General features: G+C 40.3%; 2 protein-coding genes and 1 long non-coding RNA gene across 7 annotated transcripts; 2 read left to right on the top strand and 1 right to left on the bottom strand.

The window, feature by feature from the left end:
- Nucleotides 1-753: 753 nt before the first annotated feature.
- On the top strand, nucleotides 754-12657 carry accs (1-aminocyclopropane-1-carboxylate synthase homolog (Arabidopsis)(non-functional)). 2 transcript variants are annotated; one of them, XM_049722530.2, is made up of 16 exons: nucleotides 754-900; nucleotides 2411-3075; nucleotides 4018-4715; nucleotides 4808-4867; nucleotides 4938-5008; nucleotides 5081-5150; nucleotides 6153-6219; nucleotides 7629-7726; nucleotides 8392-8469; nucleotides 8606-8706; nucleotides 9568-9657; nucleotides 9768-9813; nucleotides 9962-10103; nucleotides 10513-10655; nucleotides 10814-10967; nucleotides 11333-12657. In XM_049722530.2, exons 2-16 carry the CDS (start codon nucleotides 2433-2435, stop codon nucleotides 11749-11751), a joined length of 2880 nt encoding a protein of 959 aa, XP_049578487.1. In that variant the 5' UTR covers nucleotides 754-900; nucleotides 2411-2432; the 3' UTR covers nucleotides 11752-12657. The 2 variants fall into 2 exon arrangements, with proteins under 2 accessions (XP_049578487.1, XP_049578486.1); XM_049722529.2 differs by having other exon boundaries at nucleotides 3976-4715.
- Nucleotides 3307-18003, bottom strand: LOC125970351 (uncharacterized). Of its 3 annotated transcripts, XR_011086968.1 has the most exons (5): nucleotides 17876-18003; nucleotides 15976-16192; nucleotides 3987-4068; nucleotides 3780-3878; nucleotides 3307-3680 (listed from the first exon to the last, which is right to left on the bottom strand). It is a non-coding gene; the product is annotated as an uncharacterized lncRNA (long non-coding RNA). The 3 variants fall into 3 exon arrangements; XR_011086967.1 differs by having other exon boundaries at nucleotides 3307-3878; nucleotides 3987-4072; XR_007482068.2 differs by having other exon boundaries at nucleotides 3307-3878.
- On the top strand, nucleotides 12818-18094 carry LOC125970350 (uncharacterized). 2 transcript variants are annotated; one of them, XM_049722533.2, is made up of 4 exons: nucleotides 12818-13157; nucleotides 13270-13468; nucleotides 16001-16198; nucleotides 17787-18094. In XM_049722533.2, exons 2-4 carry the CDS (start codon nucleotides 13282-13284, stop codon nucleotides 18092-18094), a joined length of 693 nt encoding a protein of 230 aa, XP_049578490.1. In that variant the 5' UTR covers nucleotides 12818-13157; nucleotides 13270-13281. The 2 variants fall into 2 exon arrangements, with proteins under 2 accessions (XP_049578490.1, XP_049578491.1); XM_049722534.2 differs by having other exon boundaries at nucleotides 15952-16198.
- The last annotated feature ends 5175 nt before the right edge of the window (nucleotides 18095-23269 follow it).

Below are 23269 nucleotides of genomic sequence, written 5' to 3'. Positions count from 1 at the left end.
TAATCACAAAGAGGATACTACAGCGGTGCAGGGTAACGCATCAAGACAATAATAATAATAATAATAATAATAATAATAATAATAATAATAATAATAATAATACATCTTATAAAAGACGTTTTCTACAACTACTGTTAAAAAACACATTTTTAAGTGACATGTCTCGGGTTTGAGGTTGTTATAATTTGCGTTAATCTGTACAGATTTAGAGTTTCTCACTTATTTTCTGTTACGCCACCCAGAAAGAAGAAAATATTTAAATATATGTAATTACAAAATATTCCACCCGTCCTCCTCAGTGGCTATTAGTAAAAAAAAAAAAAAAAAAACACTTCTGCATGACATTGAATCCTAATTAACATGTTCCCTGGGGTCACGGGCGCCCCATCCTTGACTATATAAACACTGGATTACCACGACCCCCCACTCCCCCAACACACACACATACAGATTTATGACAAAAATGCCAATTTAAAAATAAAATACTTTTTCATCTTTTCTGTCAGAATAAATACAAGTATTGTATCTCAATACAATAATTTACCCCTGATAGAAAAAAAGAGGGGGGGGGGCGCTCTTATTTCTATTACAGTGTGGTAGCGTCATCTTGCGGAATTATATTTACATTACAGTTCAATTAAACCACGTACTGGAATAGAGGGCGCTACAGCAGCACAGGACCGGTCTCGCCTGTTGGCTCGAATGCGTTTGCGCCCTACTATGTTAGACCGGGACAGTTATCCCGGAATAAGATAGCATGCATGTACAGTTGCCCCGGATATAGTTTTTTTCCCTTAGTTGCGGCGTCCCCATTTGACAAGCCCGTATTAGATCGTAGATGTCTCGCTTTAGGAGAAGAAGGCGAGCACGTACTTCGAGGACGTGCACTTTTGATATACGGTGAGCGAAGCCAGTGGGTAAATGTGCAATGCATTATTTAATTTAGATGGTTAGTTTTAGTTTGCACGTCATGAAAATCCTGAACATGTTATGGGATTTTAAAATGCATTTCTATGTCCTTAAAATGGTTGTAAAATAGATTTTCGTGAAAGTTTCAAGTTATTGAAATTTTGCATGGATAATACTTCAAATATATAAAATTGAGTTTAAATAAATGATTTAAACAATAAAATACATCTATTACCAGTTTTTTAAAGTGATTTTGTCTTCCTTAACTACACATTTGAAAAACGTTTACCGAGTCTGTTACTGCGTGCATTTCGAAGTCGTGATTTAAATCTGCTTACGTCATCTTTCGCTGTGAGGCAAGATAATAAACGGCAACACAGTGAAACACGATAAACAGCGTCACTCAAGTCACTCAAAATAAGATCATGACTTTGGCTCACCGAGTGATAAATTACGACAGACATTAATCGGCAGATACACACCTCCCTAGTACATATATCTCATTTTATAACAAGTAAAGCGAACGTTTGTGCATGATAGATACACTGTCCGACTCTGGGACGCTCATTGCACATTGCTTCAAAAGGCACATGATAATTTTCTTAAACGCGAACTTTTATTTAGGTTATTCTCTACCTACTGCTAATGTCGAAGGGACTGCCAATAATAATAATAATAATAATAATAATAATAATAATAATAATTAATAACAAATAGAACTTTGGTAAATGTATAGTACATTATAAAATAATAAAGGTTTATGGGAATTAAAATTCATCGAGAAGTTCAAATAATTTAATCCCAAGAATAAGTGGTTAGCCCCATTCACTGGGATCAGTAGTGTCAGGATTTTTTCTTCCCAGGTCAACGTACAAAAAAAAAAAAAAAAAAAAATCAAAGGAGGCTTAGAAACACCCCTGGACTAAATAACAACAGATTCACATCTCCATAAAAACCATAACAGAACTATGCTGTACGAAGCTTGCCTCGGCATCACATCCTTATCGAATGATGTGTGAGTGTTTCAAAATCAGGGTGGGAGAGATGAGAAGGAACCACTCTCCTACCTTAATTGTCACCCAGGATAAAAATGAAGCAGCCAAATGACACTGACACTAAATGCTCCTTTTCGTCTATGCAGCAGGTTGCTAATAAATGCATGGTAATGGTTTGGATACACGTGATTTAAAGCATGCAAAGTTTTTGGACCCGCCCTCGCCCTTTGAAAGAATAATAATTGAGAATCAATCGTGCAAATTCAAACCAACTTTAACCCTACTTGCAGCTCAACATGCGTGAAATAAGTACTTAGTGTATTTGCAAACAAAGTGCCGTGGAGCTTGAGTAAAGTGTTTGGAAAAGTCATTTCTGAAACAAAAGAACTGTGGCTAAAAAAGTGCATGAACCTCATAAATTAAAGACACAAGTTAGGATATAAAATCTTTCCTTGAATCCTAGATCAACATGTGATGATAAAGTTTAGACCTCTGATTCTTTGCAGATAATCTCCAGCGAGCGGAAGGATGGACCCTCGTTGCAAGAGGCACGAGCGGGGCAGCAACTGGACCGACCAAGAGATTGTGGAACTGCTGCAGCTGTGGTCAGACGAGTCCATCCAGTTAGAACTGGAAAGCTCATTGCGCAACCAGCGTGTGTTTGATCGCATTGCACTCATTCTGCGTGAAAAGGGCATGTACCGCACAGGTGATCAGTGTAGAGAGAAGATTAAAAAAATGAAGTTGGAGTATCGTCGTATTAAGGAGAACCACAAACTGAGATCTTGGAAATTCTACGACGTGATGGATCGGGTCTTGGCAAACCGACCGGCTATTGCATACTCCACTCAGGGTGGAACATTTGTTGCACAGCAATTTTTTCAGAGTCCAGATGGAAGTGACTCATTTTTACAGGGGAATTCTTCACTAGGCTCTTTTGGTCCAACTTCTTCGGGTGGGTTTCTGTTTGGTCAGCCCCCTAAAACTCAAAATCCACTGGATGTCAAATGTGAGGAAGTGAAAGAAATTCTCTCAAACGCTCATGTAGCACGACCAGATCTGTGTTACAGATCAGGAGATGAACAGGAAACAGATGGGCAATCTTTTCTTGGAACGGAGGATACACTCGGTCAAGGAGACAATTCTGCTCATTCAAGAATTTCCCCCTCAGGTTGTTGATTATTATTATTTTTTTAAATTACCAGTATTTTTGCTACAGATATTGCATCACAACATTACTGCTAGTTGCAAAATTTTGTCCATCCATCCATCCATCCATCCATCCATCCATCCATCCATCCATCCATCCATCCATCCATCCATCCATCCATCCATCCATCCATCCATCCATCCATCCATCCATCCATCCATCCATCCATCCATCCATCCATCCATCCATCCATCCATCCATCCATCCATCCATCCATCCATCCATCCATCCATCCATCCATCCATCCATCCATCCATCCATCCATCCATCCATCCATCCATCCATCCATCCATCCCATGAATGGCTTATCCTCAGGAGGGTCGCTGGCGTGCTGGAGCCTATCCCAGCTTAGTTAGGGCAGTAGGCAGGGGACATTCTGAACTGGTTACCAGCCAATCGCAGGACACATAGAGAAACAAACATTCACACTCACACCTATGGGCAATTTGGAATGCTCAGTCGGCTTACCATGCATGCCTTTGGAATGTGGGAGGAAACCGGAGTACCTGGATAAAACCCACGCAGGCACGGGGAGAAAATGCAAACTTCACACAGGAAGGCCGGAGCTGCAATCGAATCCTGGATCTATGAAGCCCTTTGAGACTCTCAGGCCTGTACAAATAAACTGGACAGTTCAACAAGTGTAAATGAGTAAATACACTTACCAGATATACCAACTTCCAGACTGATTATGTTTTTCATGTGTCCCATGATTGGTTGGTGACCAGGCCCAGGGTTTATGTCTCCTCTCCCCCAAAGATAGTCTGCCACACACACACACACACACACACAGTTTTATTATTTTGTATAGAGGCATGTCTCTAAGCAATCATGTCATCTCATGCTTTCTCACATCCGCAGATTCAGCTGACCTGAACGTTGATGCGTCTGCTTCCCATTTAGGCACCGTTCCTGTGCCACATGACGCATCTAGGGAGGGCCTCCGTCCCCTGGCTGCCTTAAAACAGAGGAGACGACGTAAGGCAAAGGCAGGGAAAAGCGCGTGTGGCCACGGAAATGGAAAGTGTTGCAGCCAGGGGCCTCTCAACAAAGCTCTTGCCAGCGTCCTCATGTGGCAGCGGTGTGCTGAAGATCGCCTCCTCTCCTGGGAGGAAGCACGACTCGAGAAGGAGTTGCAAGCTGATGAGCGCAGACAGCAGCAAGAAGAGAGAAGAATGGAAAAGGAGCACCAGCATGAGCTGCACCTGTTCAGCATGCTTACGGGGGCGTTAACTGCCATTAGACAGGGTGCTGTGACCACAGAAACAGCACCCACTGACATCCCCGTTCCTCCGTTAGATCATCCGTCAGCTGTACTGGCGACCTCAACTGCTTCCTCTGCGCCATCTCAACCATTTACACAGACTCCCTCTGCACACTCTGTTTCCACTAAGGGGACAATAAAGCCGGAGCCACAACCATCAGTCAGGGCCTGCACAACAGCCGAGAGTGCTTTTGCAAGTCCGAGAGGTGTCAAGTCTCCTGACGCCAGCAGCGTGTATCTGTCCAATCGTGGGAACAGTATTCGACAGCATCAAGGCATCCTCCAGGAAGGCTTTGCTCAATATAGAGAAAACAAATATGACATTAACAACCCTAATGTGAGTCACTTATTCCAGTGACTAACATTAAGCAGACAGGTTTTGTAAATGCTAAAGTGGCTACAGGTATGTCTCTGTGCCCCATGTTGCAGGGTGTCATCAATATGGGAACAAGCGAGAACAAGCTCTGCTATGATCTTCTTCATAAAAGGGTAATATCTGCTTTATTTTCATACATTAATACAAGACAGGAATACGATTTGACTTTTATTTTCATTGCAGTTGACCCAATCTGACATGCTACATGTTGACCCAGCACTGTTACAGTATGGTGATTGGAGGGGACATGCATTGTAAGTGATTTGATTTCATTTAGATTTAAAAAGGACATTTTTCAATTATTCTATTTCAATGTTGTGTTTCAGCCTGAGAGAAGTGGTCGCAGAGTTTCTAACTCACTACTGCTGTTCTCCAAAGCTATTGAAAGCTGAAAATGTGAGTGGAAGTTATGGATCTCAAAATTTAATGGTCACTATTTAAATGCTAATTTTTTTGCCATTTGTCACAGTTAATGTATTTATTTAGGATTTCATATGAGCAAGAGCATTCTTCAGCGGTCTCACATAAACAGAGTGCAAATTTGTCATAGCAAGGTTACAGTTTCATGTAGGTATGTCAAGTTTCAATCGCTAAATAATTGAATTCAATGATTATAAACAGCAATCGCTTTAGAACTAGCATTTTGAAGAGGAAGAAAAAATAACAGCATATAGATACACATTGTGCAAAAGACATACAGTGCATCCAGAAAGTATTCACAGCGCTTTACTTTTTCCACATTTTGTGTTATAGCATCATTCTGAATGAATTCTTATTTTTCTTAAAATTTGACACACAACAACCCATAAAAACAATGTAAAAAAAGTTGTACTTGAATTTTTTTTAAAATGTATTAATAATAAAAAAATGCACCCTTAAATGCTTGGTTAAAAACAAAACAATTTGGGTTAAAAATTGGAGCGACCCCGGAAGTTGGGTCAAATGTTGCACAAAAAACCCCCATTTTTTTGTACAATAAAACCCAGCAACCCAAAGTATGGTCAAACTGACTACCTTAAACCATAACATCAACTGTTTCCTCTAAATATGACAGCGTAAATGAGAAGTATTTGCTTTATTGAAGAAGAATGAATCTAGTGCACGTGATCAAAAATTAATGAGGAAATTGTTTTTGTGTAATTTTTAATGAAAGGAATCACCCCCTACTGGCTTTTCAGGCTTTGGGCGATTCTCCAACTAATTTGAACTAAAAACAAGGCTGCACTCATTGTCGTACAGCTGATGTTGCCAAATCAGTTAATTTGAATTACTTGATTAGCCAAATCGCCATTTAATTAAGTAGTTTAGTGTGCACGTGTGCATCGTCAGGCTTTCCTATGTGCCAACAAGGTTCTTTGCGGCTGTGAAATAACACTGTCCATTTGTGTACTTGGTCAGGTTGTGGTGATGAATGGATGTAGTGCTCTCTTTTCGTGCATTGCAGCAGTCATTTGTGACCCAAAAGGTAGGTCCCCAAATGTACATAGTAATGCATAACTTGTTTTTGTATTAAAATAAATGTTATACTCTATTTATGCTTAAAGTGGAAGATGTACTACAATAATTTGGATGGAGTGAATATGATTTGATGGAGTGCGTGGCAGAATATGGATCAGCACCTGGCTTGTAACATTGTCACACTAGTGTTGATAATTACAGTAGCATGATCATTGGAATAATTTTACCTTAACAATATTAGCTTCAAAATAATTTGGGTGGTAACAACTGACATCTAATAATGTCTAATTGCCACTGTGTTAGCAAATACATCTGCTTTTGGAAACAAGCAATTGGGGGTAGGGGGTAAGTGTGGTAGTTGTCATTTCAAGAGGAACTAAACCGAAGATGTCTAAATTTTGTTCTAAGTGTGCATATTTTGTTTATTAGTGCTTGATTTTCTATCAAGTATGTACTTCCCAAAAATGTTTAAAACATTCCGTCTGCCTTTGGGGACTTGCTTATGGCACCCACCATTTATAGTGCCCTCTATAATCCTTGGGAACCCTTGGTAAGATGTATAAAGACTTAAAATAAATTCAATTTTTATTGCAGAAGCATACGCTCATATTGGAAGTTATAGAAATGGTTCACCAGATGCAGAATCGAGCTCCTGCCATCATGGCCATCTCAGTCCCGAGACCTCAACCCTGTGGAGGAGGCTAAAGAAAGAGGAGAGTGCAGATGAGAGGATGTATGTCGCTGGATGATTTAGAAAGATTTTGCAAAGCTGAATGGTCAAAGATCTTGTTCTGAAGTTTCCCATCCTGTGAAACACTATGGGAGAAGATTAGGTGCTCTTTTGTTGGCAATAGAGTGTTATGCAAAATATTAACATCAGTAGTGTAATTATTGTTGCCCACATGATTTAATGTAAAACATTTATTAATATAATGTCCGCCACTGAATATATGCACTTAAAGGTTGGATTTTTCGCCCTCTTTTTTAATTTTGGTCCTATATTATATAAAAAAAATGAATTTATTAGAAGGTAAAGAAACCATCTAAGTTAGGGGCACCGATATCTATGGAGGGCAATGTATTTGTAGATCTGTTTGCACTCCCTAGAGTGCAAATTGGCGAGAACATGTTGTGTTTCTGCTTGCTTTGTTTACCAAGAACAGTTTGTAAAAGTAACATTTAGCAAGGACAGGGGTGGTTGGTGCTGGAGCCTATCCCAGCTGACATCTGTCAAAAGGCAGACTTCACTCTGAACTGGTCGCCAGCCAGTCGCAGTGCACATGTAGAGACAAACTTGTTGTTTAGTTCCTCTTTAAGCACAATACATATTTCATTTTATTAGTGAACGTTTCCTCATTCTATGTTCCAAATTCTATTGCCTTTCAAATAACTCTATTTTTCTTGTTTTTGTTATAGATGCCATTCTAATTCCAAGCCCTTTCTACGGTGTTATTACTGAGGACCTGCAGTTGTACAGTGACGTCAAGTTGTTTCATGTCCCACTCCAATGTGAGGTAGAAGCCTTCATCTTGTATTTATTTTTCGCTTCTTAAACAGATATACAATAGACGCTTGAACGATTGTACCTTTTCTGAGAATTTCCTTTCCTTGAGGCTACCAGTTGCTCAATTTGTTTCTTTTTGAGTGAGATCTGCTTTTTCGCTGGTTATTTTTTTTCTTCTTAATTGCACTTATGTGGGCACGTCAGTTATTCACAAATTGTGCCTCTTCACAGTCAGGCTCTGTCCTTGTCCCTACACATGTGAGGTTTCTGTACTGCCTTGATTATATACATTTTAGCAGCACTTTTTGTCATGTTGTACTTACTGTATTTTCCGCACTATAAGGCGCACCTAAAAACCTCAAATTTTCTCAAAAGCCGACAGTGCGCCTTTGAACAGCAGGCGTGTTCAAAGTCTGGCCCGCGGGCCAAATGTATATATCTTATATATGGCCAAAGTTTTAAAATGGGCCATTCATTGAAGGTGCACCTTATAATCCGATGCGCCTTATATATGGCCAAAATTTTCAAATGGGCCATTCATTGAAGGTGCGCCTTATAATCCGGTGCGCCTTGTAGTGCGGAAAATACGGTACTACTAGGTACTTAAGTTAATGTTGTACAGCTGGCTATCTGTGGATGTTTAGACCTTCCTTGTTTTTTGCAAAATATTTATAGGATAGTAATAATGATGGTCGACATTTTCATCTCACCGTGAGCAAACTGGAGGAAGCTATAAAAAGGGCAAAGCAAGAGGTAATCCATGCATGTCTTTGTTTCACATTTAATATTTTAAAAAAGTGCTAACCCTTTTTAGCAGAAACTAACTAAAGCAGATTCTGGAAACCTTGCATCCTGTTTCACTGACGAAAAACTGTTGCATTTCAAATAGGGGATTATCATTCGGGCTATTATACTAATGAACCCGCACAACCCTCTTGCTGAGATCTACACCCCAAAGGAGATGCTTTCCTTCTTGGAATTTGCTAAAAGGTAGGGTCTGCTCCTCAGTTACCACATGCTGTTTTAAAGCAAAACATTTAACAGAAGATAACATACAGTGGCACTAAAAAGTCTCTAAAAAGTTTACTGCCAGGTTTTAAAAGTGTACCGTCGGAGTTCCCACATTGAAGTCTTGATGGGTAAAGGGAGCAATATTATGCAATTTGATAAATATTTGGTGTTCCAATTTTCTTGTCTAATCTTGCATTGGCCAATCCTCCTGTTTTATTTTAATGCACAGCACCATGTTGAGAATAGATGACATTGAGACGTTGGATATATTTATTTATTTATCTATTCATTTATTTAGTTAGTTATTTACCTTGCATCAGTAATGATGCTGGAAAGTTGCGAGAATAACTCAGATGCCGTGTTGAACTGAGGAGGCGGCCAAGCCAAGACAGTTGTGAATGCCTTTGCATCACGGCTCTCCTTCAGCTCCCTTCTTCCAAGCAAGTATGGTTGCTTCCAGGATGCCTCGACAAATAAATTCAGCAAGCATTATTAGCTTGCTTTAGTGTAACCAGAATTTTTTTTTTTTTTTTGTTGCTAAACCTTATATTTCTCCCTAATTCTGAGCTACGTAGGTACACTTTAAGAATCAGGATATTGTCAAGTGGAGCAATATGATCAGGAAGGCCCTTAATGTTTTGTTTTGTAAATGTGATGGCCAGCGCAATAGTCACCGTATACCTTCCCAATTAGTCAGCTGCTGTATACATAAATCACTTTTTTTTTATTATGTATTATGCTTTAACTGTATGCCATGTTGTCTTTGTTGTCAATCGTCATACCTTTTGCACTACATATGGTATGTCGATCTGACTATTCAGTATCTGTCTCCTGCTTTAGAAATGAGATCCATGCCATCATAGATGAAGTGTACATGCTGACAGTGTTTGATGAGTCAGCAACATTTCACAGTGTCCTCAGTCTGGAAAGGTACAGTGTTGTTAACCTATCCTCTTTATTATTACTCATGTATACCCTTTATCATGATAATTATGGATGGAGATTGCCTCTTAAGTGCTAATGATGTGGCCTTATTTCAGTTTGCCCGACCCACAGAGGACACATATAATGTGGGGGCTGAGCAAGGTACGTGCTGTGCAGCACCACATTATGTGGAGGACTTTTTTTTTTTTTTTTTATGACTCCTGACAGAACTGTAAATTCTCTGCTTTTCCTCGCAAAAGATTTTCAGTCAGAGCTATTTCACTTGTTGACTTCATCTTGCTCTTTCCAGGACTTTGCAATGGCTGGAAACAGATTAGGGACTCTTTATACCGAGAATCAAGACATTGTGGAGGCTTTGGCCCAATTGGGCTCATTCCATGGTATATCTGGGATAACTCAGCACCAGGTTGCACAACTTCTTCAGGACAGAGGTATGGTTATGTGACTTGGAGAAAACATGATCGCAGGTTTGATAGATGATAACAAAGGTGTCTCGGGTCACATTTCAAGTCTGTCATAGGCAATCAGATGTCAATGCATTTGAAATTTAAATTTGCACTTATACAGCGGAAACCAGCTTTTCCCAATCCAAGCCGTCACTTTATTGGGTTATTCTTTCTTTGTTAAACCTGCATGTAGATCAGCTGGCATAGTTGACGTTGAAATTTAGCTTTAACCTGTGTCCCTCTCCTACTTCAGCTCATGCTGCAAATCATGCTGAACAATTTGTAACATAATGTAAACTAGTGCTGGGAAGCTAATCATGCCTCTCACTGTCATGGTGTAGATTGGATAAGCAAGGAGTTTTTGCTAATGATGCCTCTCACTGTCATGGTGTAGATTGGATAAGCAAGGAGTTCTTGCCTGAGAACCGACGCAGATTGAAAGCTGCTCACTGCTACCTGACAAATGAGTTGCAGAAAATGGATATTCACTACCTGGACAGGCCTGCTGCTTTGTATGTCTGGGCTGACTTCAGGAAGGTAACTTGAATAAGGTCACATTGTAATGCTGTGGTTGCTGGGGTTGATAATCAAATGCTAATTTGTGCAGAGGTAATTGGATTGCAAGGAGAAAGTCATTGTCATTAAAAACATTTTATTCCCGAGGTTTGATGTCAACTTCTTGTCTGTTTTGCTAGTTTCTCACGGCCCCTTCATTTGAGGAGGAGTTGCGGATGTGGCGGTGCTTCCTCAAACACAAAGTTGTATTGAGCTGCGGGCAAGCCTTCTCCTGCTCCACACCTGGCTGGTTTCGCATCGTATTTGCCGACCATCAGCACTACCTTCAACTTGGTCCGTCAATATATCTACATTGTAGTTATACAGCTCAATAGAAAGGCATCAATTTACTGCTAAGTATACTAGCAATGAGCATGTTTCTGTATATATAGGATGCATTCCACAGGTGAAGAAATGCTGAAGAGATCTCTTGCATTTCTACCAAATATTATGATGAGAGAAGCTAGCCAAGAGAGTTTGCTTTTAGCTTAAGCTTTAAAGCTTTAGTTCCTGGTATAAAATGAGCACTCAACACATTAACTGCAAAATAAATGAGTTCTGATATTACTTGCTTTCATTCTACTTTGATCTCATTTCATACATTAACTGAATACCAATTATTGACTTGTTTTATGTTCATTTTGTTTACATTGTTTTAGGTGTGAAAAGAATTGGAGAGGCCTTAAAAGAAATGAAAGAAAGCAGTATGGACAGGGATTCCTTCATTGTCAAAGAAGGCAGTGAGGAGAACAAGAGATCAGCGAAAGAGGACAGTGCTACTTCAGACAATGCCACAATTGAAAATTCATCATCATCCCCCCAGAGCAAGTCATCAGACCAGCTAAAGAAAAAGGAGAGTTCTGTTCCTGACACAAGCTGGCTCGCCCCTGATGAGTTTGTCTTGCTGGACTGCCAAGCCTCTAAGCCTGCGGAGAGCCTGGACTCTCTGATTGGTACACTCAAGCATCAAATCCGCTCTTCTGATTGGTTGGAAAAGAACACGCCAGAGCGGTCTGCAGAGGAAGACCCAGAGATTCTTGATGTGTTTCAAAGCCTGTTGGCACGAGCCAGAAAGTGAAGTTACGGATAAACAGGCAACGATATGGCTGCCAATTTACAGTGGGCAGCACTCAATAATCCCTCTTGTGACTGACTTTATGGCAAAAACAGTTAATTTTCTGTTGTTTTTTTTTCATATCTGTAATCATGCCTTAGAGTTGAAGGTTGATGAGTGATTAAATTCACATTCCAGTCCATCTATAATCAAGATATTTATAAGCTGAATTAAATGCCAAATGTAATTAAACCAAAACGTTTATGATGTGCCAATTTCCTGTTATTAGTTTGCCTTTAATACTCCCAGAACAGCATGTTTTATATTATTTTTATTTGACATTTTTTTATAGCCGAGAAGGCAATTGAGAGGTTTGATATTCTTATTTCCTATGCCGACCTGGTTGATTTGAAATGTGTATTGATAATAGTTGCTATATGTAGTATGCTTTATGTACAAAAAGTGTCATACACCTGCCATCACAATTGAAGAAGTGAGGTGAGGGTCTCCCCTCGCAGCTGACACTCTAGTCACTAGAGTCTAGTGTGTAAGTGTGTGTCTTTAAAAATGTTTGACTCATCCTGTTCATTGATGCAAGGCTAGATAGAGGCCCTGGCTCACAATTCCGGTTGTAGTTCTTCCTCAAACTGTTTTATAAGCTTGAGCACTGGCGGAACTAAAGGGGGGGGCGCTCCTGAAAAATGCCCAGATAATTGACTTTTGGGATACACATTTTTCTAGGGGTTTTCTTTTCTTTTTTTTCCTTAACATTTTCACCTGACCCTGTATCAGCATTTACTGAATAATATTTTGGGGGTTTATTATTATTATTACTTCTATTATTAATTTATTTTTTGAGGTAGATACATTTTTTTGTCATCTCATCTCGTGTACTGATACAGGATTAAACAACATAAGGTATGTGTTTCAAATTTATTGTCTAGTTGGCTTTGTAGATACTGTACTGTGCAAATTATAAAACCTTGTGAGGCCAGTTCTGCCTCAAAGAATGGAAAACAAAGGGGGACGATTTGTGACGGGAGTTTGAATAGTAGATGGGTAGCCTTTTGCTGTTCTATCAGATGGAATGCCACCAACAAAGTATCTCAGACAAATTTGAGTGCATATCTGGCTCGTTCTCACTCATTTTTTAATTGGTAAGCTTTCTTTTAATGTTTAAAATAATCAAACAACCTTGAGCTTCCTCAAATAGGCCAACCCTGTGTTGTTTCACTTTCACTATGAGATCGTGGGCCACAGAGATGTCACAGCAACATGCAACTAGTTTCCAGTTCAATGTAGGCGGAGTATGAGTGGGTGATGAGCCCAGCAAAAAAAAAAAAAAGAAGTGTGATTCAAGGTGTTGAATACAGTACAGAAGAGGTACAGTCAAGAAAGGCTGATATGCTTTGATTTGGCTTTGAACAAAGGTAAGGTGATGACTTATCATCATTTGACATCATTATACAGGTTAGAATTTGATAATGAGAACTTTGAGAAAATGGTAACCTGAAACATCCACTTCTGTTTCCCCTCTCTTAGTGCTCTTTTAACATGAAGTTGCCAGAATTCAAGGACACGATCAGTCGCTTCAGATTCACACAATGTTGTGTGGGACTTGGTGGTTGCTTGTGTGTGTCTTATGCAGTCTGGACACCATACTGGTTAAAGGATGGCGGACTTTGGACCGAGTGGAATAAGACAAAGAATGACTCTGTCATTGATGGTGTGATCTTCAATGGTGAGCAAGACGTCTCAATTAGCTAGATTCTGATGGCTTTTAAACATAAAGCAATGTCAAACCTAATGATTTGTCTTTTGTGCTGAAAAGAAGCAATACTGCGTCCCCCATTGTCCAGGCTGAGGGAGTCATACTACACAGTAAACAGAAAAGCCTTTACCGAAGTAGTAAACAAGTCTGAGCATGTCACTGCTCCGAGAAGTGCATTCTTTTCAACAAGTATATCTTACATATATTGGATAGGATAGGAGTTATTCACTTGAGCAGATTGAGAATAGTTGAAAACCTGATCTCTATGTTTTTTTTTTTTTAATTTGCAAACTGTTATTGTTTGACAATTGCTGTAGAGGTTGTGTTCTCTGCTAATTCCTTATTCTGTCAACATGCTTGTTGCATGCGTGTGAAATATTCCCACGAGAGGCATGCCGTAGTTATGGTTAGCTGAAGGCTATATTGACAGTGAAAACCAGGTAAATGTCACCACATCTTAATATTCATGCAGTCTTTTTGAACGCATCCGGTTCAGGGCTAACAAAACGCTAGTAATAGCTGTAGAAAGTGAAGAAACATACCTCTAATAAATACTTCTTTTTTTTTTTTTTTTGCTCAAGGAAAGCTAGACCTACCTGAACCACAACAATCTAATCGTATTACATCAGATATTCTGTGGAATACAAATATCCCAATGTTCTGTTTTGATTGACACTCAGAGACATTTATTGAACTTGTTCATTATTATATTTGTTGTTCTCAGTGGTGCAGAATTGTACTGCATGATTTATTTCTGTTTAAATAAGCAACAGAGTGGATACATCCCATTATGTTGCTTTAGAGTTCTACACTACACAAACTGCTACTACAATAATGATAATCAAATTCTTCAATTAATATGTCACAGATCAATGGAGCATTACCACAAGGGCCGCTGCGGCTGAAAACCAACATTTCTGTTTTCTTTTCATTGGAATTTAGAAAATTTAGAAACATCCAGGCTTTGAAAAGGCATTAGAAAAAAGTGACAGCTTACGTCACAAAGCATAAATCAATGGAACTAATGATGATCTTATCTCAATTTATTCACAAATTTACTTTGTCAGTGAATATAAGGCCTTAGAGCGTAATATATTCTATTGCTCTAGCGCTGTACTATAAATGGCCACAAATAGAATTCATTTATGATTAATTGCTGGATTTTTTTGTATTGTATTTGAAGCTTTACATACATATAAATATGATTCATTGCATTCACTTCATTTTGTTGGAGAGTCTGACAGCTGCAGGGAGGAATAACCTGCGATATCGCTCAGTTACACACTTCGGGCGGTGCATCCTTTCACTTAAGGAGCTCCGCAGTGCAGCGAGTGTGTGATGGAGGGGGTAAGAGTCTTTGTCCAGCATGGAGGACAGCTTAGCTGAGATCCTCCTCTGTCTCACCTCCTTCACAATTTGCAGAGGGCATCCCAGAACGGAGATGGCATTCTTAATGAGCTTGTCCAGCCTCTTCCTGTCAGCTGCTGTAATGCTGCTCCTCCAGCAGACCACTCCATAGAAGACGGCAGAGGTTACCACAGGTCTTACCATCTCAATGTCCCTTCCCTGGATGTTCACTGGTGTGGGCTTCTGCGTAAGTCCACAACCAACTTCTTAGTCTTTCCAGTGTTAATGTGGAGGTAGAACCAGTCCATAAAGTCCCTCACAAGTTCTCTGTATGCTCGGTTGTCCCCATCAATTATGATCCTGACAATGGCAGAGTCATCAGAGAACTTTGGCAGATGGATGACAGGTGAGAAAAGTCTGCGGGGTAGAGAGGTGAAGAGGAAGGGTGCTCCGTTTCCTGGGGGCCCTTACACTACAGAAGACACACAGTCCCAGATTGTTGGTGACAGTTGGTGAGGTAATCCACAAATCAGTGGGTCATGTGAGGTGTTGGTCCACTCCGGCGAGCACAAACTTGTCCCTCAGGATGGCTGGCCTGATGGTGTTGAAGGCACTATTGAGGTCCAAGAAAAGGACTCACATAGAGCTCCCAGGAGCACTGCTGAGGTCCAAGAAAAGGACCCACATAGAGCTCCTAGGACACTCCAGGTGAGGCAGAGCTCGTTGGAGCTCGTTGCGGGCGCTGTCCACTCTGATGCCGGTCTAGTATGCAAACTGCAGCAGGTCCATAGACAGGTTTACCAGGGACGCAGATGGGCAAGGACTAAGATCCATGGCCTCATGAGGTGCAATGTTAGGGCCACCAGTCAAAAGCAACTGGGGTTGTTATGTCTCGCTAGCATAGAAAGATGAACAAAGATTTGTCGTAAATATACATTTTCAGACCGATGAAGTGAAATAGGATAATTTCCTCAGGCACAACAGATGACGTCTTACAGCGCACTGGTTGGGAGGCACAGCTGTATTACAGTAAAACTGGGGATTTTTGTTTTTTTATGAAACCAAATGCAGAGTGAACATTTACACAAAACACATTTTTCTTGCAGAGGTTTGAAGAAAGGCCCACTCACATTGACTTGTCTTCATTTTCTGAAGCTGTAGGCCAGGAAGCAGAGAGAGTGTTTGGGGTTCTGTCCTTCCTGTTGGCGTTGAGCACAGGAGCTCTCTCGCTTGTCTTCGCCCTCTGGTGGACATCAGAGACCGTGCGCTCCTACTCCAACACTCGTTCTCTGCTTATGGCAGGACAGGCACTCTACCCCACCACCTTGTTGCTCCTCACCATGTTATCTACAGGTAATACATGCCCATGATTACTTTTATTTACGCTGTCAGAAATATGGAAACGATAGGACCCATAGGGGTCAGTTTTTAACTATTTCAGTCAAGTACAATTGTCATCTTAAGGACTGGTTGGCACTATCATTCCAATTCATTTTTTTTAATTTATCACTGAGTAGCTATGTACTGTTAGTTATGAAACTTATCCTCCTCAAGACCTCTGCTTCAGTTAAATAAAGACATCATTGTCCGGTAGTGCAACTATAAATTATTTGTTATTTTAATGTGTAAATTGTCTCAATGTATTTTGCATTTCATGGTTACCAGTCCGAGGTGTACGCTGCCTCTGACCCAGTGTTACCTGGGATAGATGCCATTCACTCATGACTGTAAATGAAGGCAAGAGGGATAGAACATTGGAAATTGGAGCCCCAAGCAAAATTGTATTTGGAGCCCACTCCACCCCACCCCACATCTACCTTCACAAATATATCATGGATAAAAAAATAACCATAACACAAGATTCCATTTAACATCCTTTAGTAACAGCAAACAGTTAAAGGGGAAGTCATCCCCCAAATTTTCTTTGTTTTGTGCATCCCAATTCGGTGAAACACATTGTTCTGATAAATGTTTCGGGTCAGCTTCATAAACCTGGTGAGCCATAATTAGTTGTGACCTGAGACCTGAGCAACTGTAACAGCATTTTCAGTTGACACCAAGTGCCCCCCGTGTTTGCCACTTTATTTTATTCCACAAACGCAATATTAAAATTGGACCAACCCAGGAAAATGGGTCAATTTGACCCAGGAATTGACAACTTCCTGAGTTGTTTTGAACTAAACAACCAATTTTTGTACGGTTGTTTCGATCAAATTTACCCAACTTCCCGTGTCGGTCCAATTTTTAACCCAGCCATTTTAAGGGTGTATGATATGGCTCCTTTAAATGGCGTAAATGGGTACGTTTTGCCGCTCAATGGATGGACAGACGGATGGCAGACAGACAGAGACAGACAGACAGACAGACAGACAGACAGACAGACAGACAGACAGACAGACAGACAGACAGACAGACAGACAGACAGACCCGTTTACGGTAGTGACAAACAAACAAACAAACAAACAAACAAACAAACAAACAAACAAACAAACAAACAAACAAACAAACAAACAAACAAACAATATTACTAACTTAGCATGACAGTTTTGGGGAAAATACATCCTAAAAAATGATCATGACCGGCCAAGGTGACACAAACGCAACTCCCTCAAATACACAAGGAAAGAAGACATCCATCTACTGGATTTGGAGAGGACATTGTTTTTGTCTTGACGTTTAAATATAGCACATTTGGAAGCAAAGTCCTAAAATAGCTTTGTTTTCTCTTAACCTCCAAGAGACTTTGTTGTGTTGATTTGGGTTAAATTCAAGAAGACTTTAATGTTTTTCATTTACATACCCTCAAGGGCAGAATGTGTTAAATAGACTTTTTAACTTTCTTTTCCATTATCATAAAAGCTTGAGGGTACCAATAATAGGCTTAATGACATTTTAAATGTGGTAACTCGTGGTTTTACTGCTCTTTTTCCTCCATTGACAGGTTTCTTCTTCCTACTGAGCTGGTCCATTTTCACTTATCACCACTATGAAAAAATCTACAAGGATTTCTCAATCCTAGGTTCCTCTTACTGGCTGGGTGCTTTAGGCTGGATCCTACTGTTAGTTGTGGAAACGATCGTCTTCGTCGCTGAGCAAGCTATTGTGCCAGACATCCTCGAAGACCTGGAGAAGGCAGTGGAGTCATGGAGGGTCACCTGTCCGCCGAGTCGTAGCTTCAGTGAAGGTTGTCCTCACCCTGCAGTCAGTAAAAGTAAGCTAGCTCCAAAGAGGTACATGTCAGTACCTTGAATGGGCCACATTACTTGGATATGACAGAGAATATGAATGTAATAATTTCACATGAAAATGCTGAGCAGACTCCATGGGGAAACTGGCAAGCAGTATGAATATCGAGGACATTTTCCAATCAGATTGACTTGTAACAAAACAAAAAAGTATACGAAACAATGAAGCCCGATTTACTAAAAGTGACTGGCTCCACGATTTGCTCGTGACCAGTTCAGTCGCCTTGCCCAAAGTACAGTATAGCGGGTAAAGGCTTCAGATATCTGCAACCCTAATTAGGACAAGCACTACAGAAAATGGATGGATGATGAGTCTCACTGTCAATGGATTAAAAAAAAAAAGAAAATAATTACAAACAGTTAACAGAAACAGTTCATTTTTGTTGTTTTGTAATTGTGTTACTGAGTTGTACAAATGATTCTGATGTTGAAATGAATGTTATCTTTGCATAAAGAAATGCATCACATTTTTATCAAATTAGTTCATTAATCATCAATTTGCAAATCCTTTCAATGGAGCAATATATTCCTTCTCATAATGTCATGTTTGTACATGAATTTGAGAGCTTTGTAAGCAAGTGTTTAGCATGTCTGCCTCACAATAGAGCACTTTTGAGTTTTAATCTCTGCTCCAGCTTTACTGTGCGGAGTCTGCATCTTCCTTTCCTTCTGTGGCAGAACCAAAGTGGGTGCACACTACCACGAACCTTTTTGTTTTGCCAACTGGGATTCAACCATTCACTACCGTAGACTGATTTATTTGTCAAGTAATTATTTTCAGTGGGTACAGGCATGGAAGATTGTCTCTTTGAATTCATGAGCAATGTTGGGGTGCCCTTTTGCTCCTTTTAACACCCCTTATTTACTGCATTGGGTGGTGCCTACCTGAGCATTGGTTGCTAATCTGTAGAATTTTAGCATGCAGGTTGTTGGAAATATGCTCTTATTACTGTGACTCCCACTCTACAAATTGTTCCACAGCATCTGCATACATATTGTAGATACAGACAGCACTGTTTCAGACTTTTTTTAAAAATACATTTTCAAAACTACTCTACACAACCATGTTAATATCAACAGGACTTCATTGGGATTCTATTTATATACCGTATTTTCCGCACTATAAGGCGCACCTAAAAACCTCCAATTTTCTCAAAAGCCGACAGTGCGCCTTATAATCAGGTGCGCCTTATATATGGACCAATATTGAGCCACTACAGCAGGCGTGTCCAAAGTCCGGCCCGCAGGCCAAATGTATGAATCTTAAATATGGACGAAGTTTTAAAATGGGCTATTCATTGAAGGTGCGCCTTATAATCTGGTGCGCCTAATAGTTAGTGCGGAAAATACGGTATTCGTATCCTTTATTTCGTTAATCCAAATCCAAAAGTGGCGCATAAAACAAAAACATTGCCTCTTCAGCTGACGCAACTGCCATTCATATGGTACTGAAGCTCAGGTGTGTTTCAAACCTGATTTTGTCACCGAGTTTTGTGTCCAGAGAAAAAGAGGACAATAACCTCAACTAAATAAACCAAATCCTCTCAAAGCTTTCATTTGTTTGCTTCCTGTATCTGCTGTGACAATGCATACATACATCATCCCAACGTGAGTTGGAAGTGTGTTGCGAAAAGGTTGCAGCTGCCATGTGTTAGGACCACCCGAAGACAGACTGCCTCCAAAGGCATTACATTTAACGTTGTCTCGCATTCCCACGAGGAAGCGTAGTATAGACTTGAGACTGCTTAGGCTTGTATGCTGAATGTGCCAAAGTGGGGAAAATTAAGAGGCACCAGCTTTGTTAATTGGGCGTTAATCAGGTGGTGCTCTGATTAAAAGGCAGTTCCGCCCTGTTGGACCCCGCTAATGAGTTTGTTATTAAATCCACAGAGGATTTTGGTCTCTTTTTCAATTTAGCAACGGGGTAGTGCTTAATTGCTGTGTAAATGAGGCAAATGTCCTTGAGGGTCGTCCTGCATCAGCTCTCAAACCACAAATAGAATCCCACCTAAATATAAAACTACGCAATTCATTGTGGTGTGTACTCTTGTGTCCAGCTGTGCCTCTCAGGATTTGCTGTTGCTTGCTCTGCTCTCTCAAAGAAAGCTCTTGAAATCTAATTAAATATTTGAGAGAGCTGGAAACTCACTTAACATCTAATGTAGAAGTACTTTTCAAATGGATTCATTTTTCTAAGATTCTCTTGTACAACGTGGTGTCTCGTCCCTTGGCGGTATATGGTCTTTGATAAATTCCAATATCCAGGAACAAACATTTAGATTCCTTGCTTTTGGGCCAATTCGTGGGGGGTGGGCTTGTTTGAAAACGTCTTCCCAAAAGCTGGTGTGAATCAAGGTAGCGTGAATCAACACGTCAGACGATTATGCACAAAGGAAGCAATAACAGGAGAATACTCGGGGATGCAACCACAGAGATATGAGATCGTGGCTGCTGATTGTTGAAGGGCATTTGCTAAACAGACATCAATCAGAGGACGTCTCCCTGCTTAAAGGCCACTGGCACTTCCTGCAGGCAGCTGGCAGCATGTGCAGAACACAACCTGTGCTCATCCACTGCTCTTCATATCAATTAGAAACTCATTATCCAGCCATGTCCTTCTAATTATGTTAACACCACCCCCCACAGGATGAACGCTTAGTATGTACTTGCCGTTCTGTAGTTGCACTAACTGAGTTAAATAAATGTACCTAGAAACAAAGCACTGTCCTATTTTACAGATAACTCTGGATTTTGCAGGAGAGGAAGTGCCACTAACTGAACAGATTCTTGTTTGCCCTGTTGGTGGTGCTAGTGTAACATTCATATCTGACATTTGGCTCAGCAGAGAAAATCTTGTCAGATGAGCAATGCAACATAGAAATTTCTGCATGTATATATACATTTTTTTCCTGTGTAAAATTGGCAAAACATGACAAATATAAACTACAAAATAATAGTTTGATTGCCAGGCAACTTTTGAGATATGGAGCTTGGGTTGCGCATTTGGAAGCAAAATACATTATGAAATAAAGCCAGACTTTCATGCCTTTTACAGTTTAATCTCTTTGGATTTAACATAATTCACTTTGAACATTTCCAACTTTTCTGATATATTAATACAATTGGATTGAAAGTTTTTTTTCAAAAAAAGATGCAGAAATGTGCAGAATGACAAGACAGCAGGGGGGTAGCCGGCTCGAGATGAGGGGAGGAGAGAGCAGAGAACAAAGGATTGGAGGGAGGATTTAGATGCCGGAGAAGAGCTTCACACTGTCACTGAAATCTGTATAGCATTGTGATGAACCATCTACCTCACTCTCTCCTCATCTCCATTGTCACCATCCTTCTTTAGCTTTAAAATATTTGATGTAGTTGAAATAAGAACATGGCCTCTATGTCCTTCACTGCATAAGCAGACATTTGGGGAAGTCAGGAATCTTGATGTGAAGACTCCACAATGTTAGAAAAATCCTAAAAAGGGAGGCTAATATCACTGTGTCCTTCAGCCATGCTTTTTGCCAGGACTTCAGTTCATCTCGCCAGTGGAATCCTCAATGAGCCATTGCTCTTTGTGATGGACGTGCCACCCAGACCACCCTGCTGATTACATTTGTTCACTCCAACTGACATTGAAACGAGGCAGACAGAAGGAAAGGGAGTTTCATTCTTATTCTGCACTTGAAATTCCTTTAGAATACACAAGTCTTTGCATGACTTTTTATGCTGTTTTGTGTGTTAACATTGCTTTTTGTGTCCTCGACTTGTTATTGGATCATCACATACATCGTGTAAGTAGTGTTTTCTCAGACATCTCCGTCCCATTCGAGTATCGCTCTAGTCAACCTTGGCCAACTGTAGTTGTTCCATTTTCTTATCTATGTGTGACCAAGGAAATTAAATTACAAATATAATCACTTCCTGCCAGTTTCTTAAACAGTGTGCCTCTGCTTTGCATATAGAGTGTACTTGCTTTGGAGACACGCACTGTGAGGTTACTTATTGGCTTATTTACAATAATGGGCTCAGCTCCACAAGAATAGTCACACGTAACTTGTCATAATGGCACAAGGAGGGGGAATGGAGGAATACAAAAAGCTGTCCCTGCCAGCCCGAGGACTTCACTAAGTCATATTTTAAGAGGTACTTTTTTTTAAAACCCAGAATGTGTTCCAGCATGCAGAGCAAATTTGATGCTAATCTACCTAACATCAGAAGAGGCATCTTAATAATCAATTTTCAAGTAAAATACACTGGCGTTCTCGGAATCAGTCAGTTTCAACAGAAAGCCCCTGAACAGATGAACCCCAGTCAAGAATACAATCCAATCCAGGCACTTTCTCAATCCTCATCTGTTTTACCCTATAGTTGGGACACAGCATTTCTGCCCTCCCCCCCATCCCTACACCAAGAGCCTTTTGTAGATGGTTTTCTCTTCGGCTCAAATCAATTTTGCACACGATAGTCCATCTGACTGAATAAACAATCCCGATCTCTCATCTCTTTCCTCTCTCTATTGCTCCAGCGGGTCCTTCACTGAAAGGGACGGGATGAAAATCACTGCATATCAGTCATGTGGGAGCAAGCTGATAAAGCTTGAGTGAGTATGAATAGAAAAATAGAGGTTAAAATGACACACCGTACTCGCTTCCTTCCCATATTCCCCATTCAGATCAGACTGTAAATACTTATGTATGCAGAGTCTGTTGTACTTGCCAGCAAAAACTGATCTGCAAATGCAAACTGTATCCATAATTCTAAGGCCATGATTTAGACAGGTGGACAGAAATTTTCTTGTTTATGAATTCAGAGCAATTTAAATCTCACATTCCTCATGTATGCAAAGCCCTCTTTTGACCAAGCAGTTTGGTTTGATTTAGTTTAAATGATATGCTGTGACAAAGCATGGCGTTGTTGTGTATGTGACCACCAGGCAAAAGCATCTTAGCTGTGGATATGTCCTGAGGCAATCAGGGGCATGCCCATTTGGAAAGACCCTTTGACACCTGTTTCATCCAACCTGTACCATTGTACTGTTTCGTTGGCGTACCGCGACTGACTGAGAGGTGGATGTGTACTGATGGCCAGTCAATCACAAGGTATTTCTCAGACAATTACACACCATCTCTACCGTCATCCTAACAATCAACAGGTTGCACAGAGGACGGGCCAGAAGAAAAAT

This window comes from Syngnathus scovelli, chromosome 6, assembly GCF_024217435.2.
Source record: "Syngnathus scovelli strain Florida chromosome 6, RoL_Ssco_1.2, whole genome shotgun sequence".
Classification (NCBI taxonomy): domain Eukaryota; kingdom Metazoa; phylum Chordata; class Actinopteri; order Syngnathiformes; family Syngnathidae; genus Syngnathus; species Syngnathus scovelli.
The sequence above is the reverse complement of the archived record's forward strand: the minus strand, read 5'-3'. Positions and strand labels throughout refer to the sequence as shown.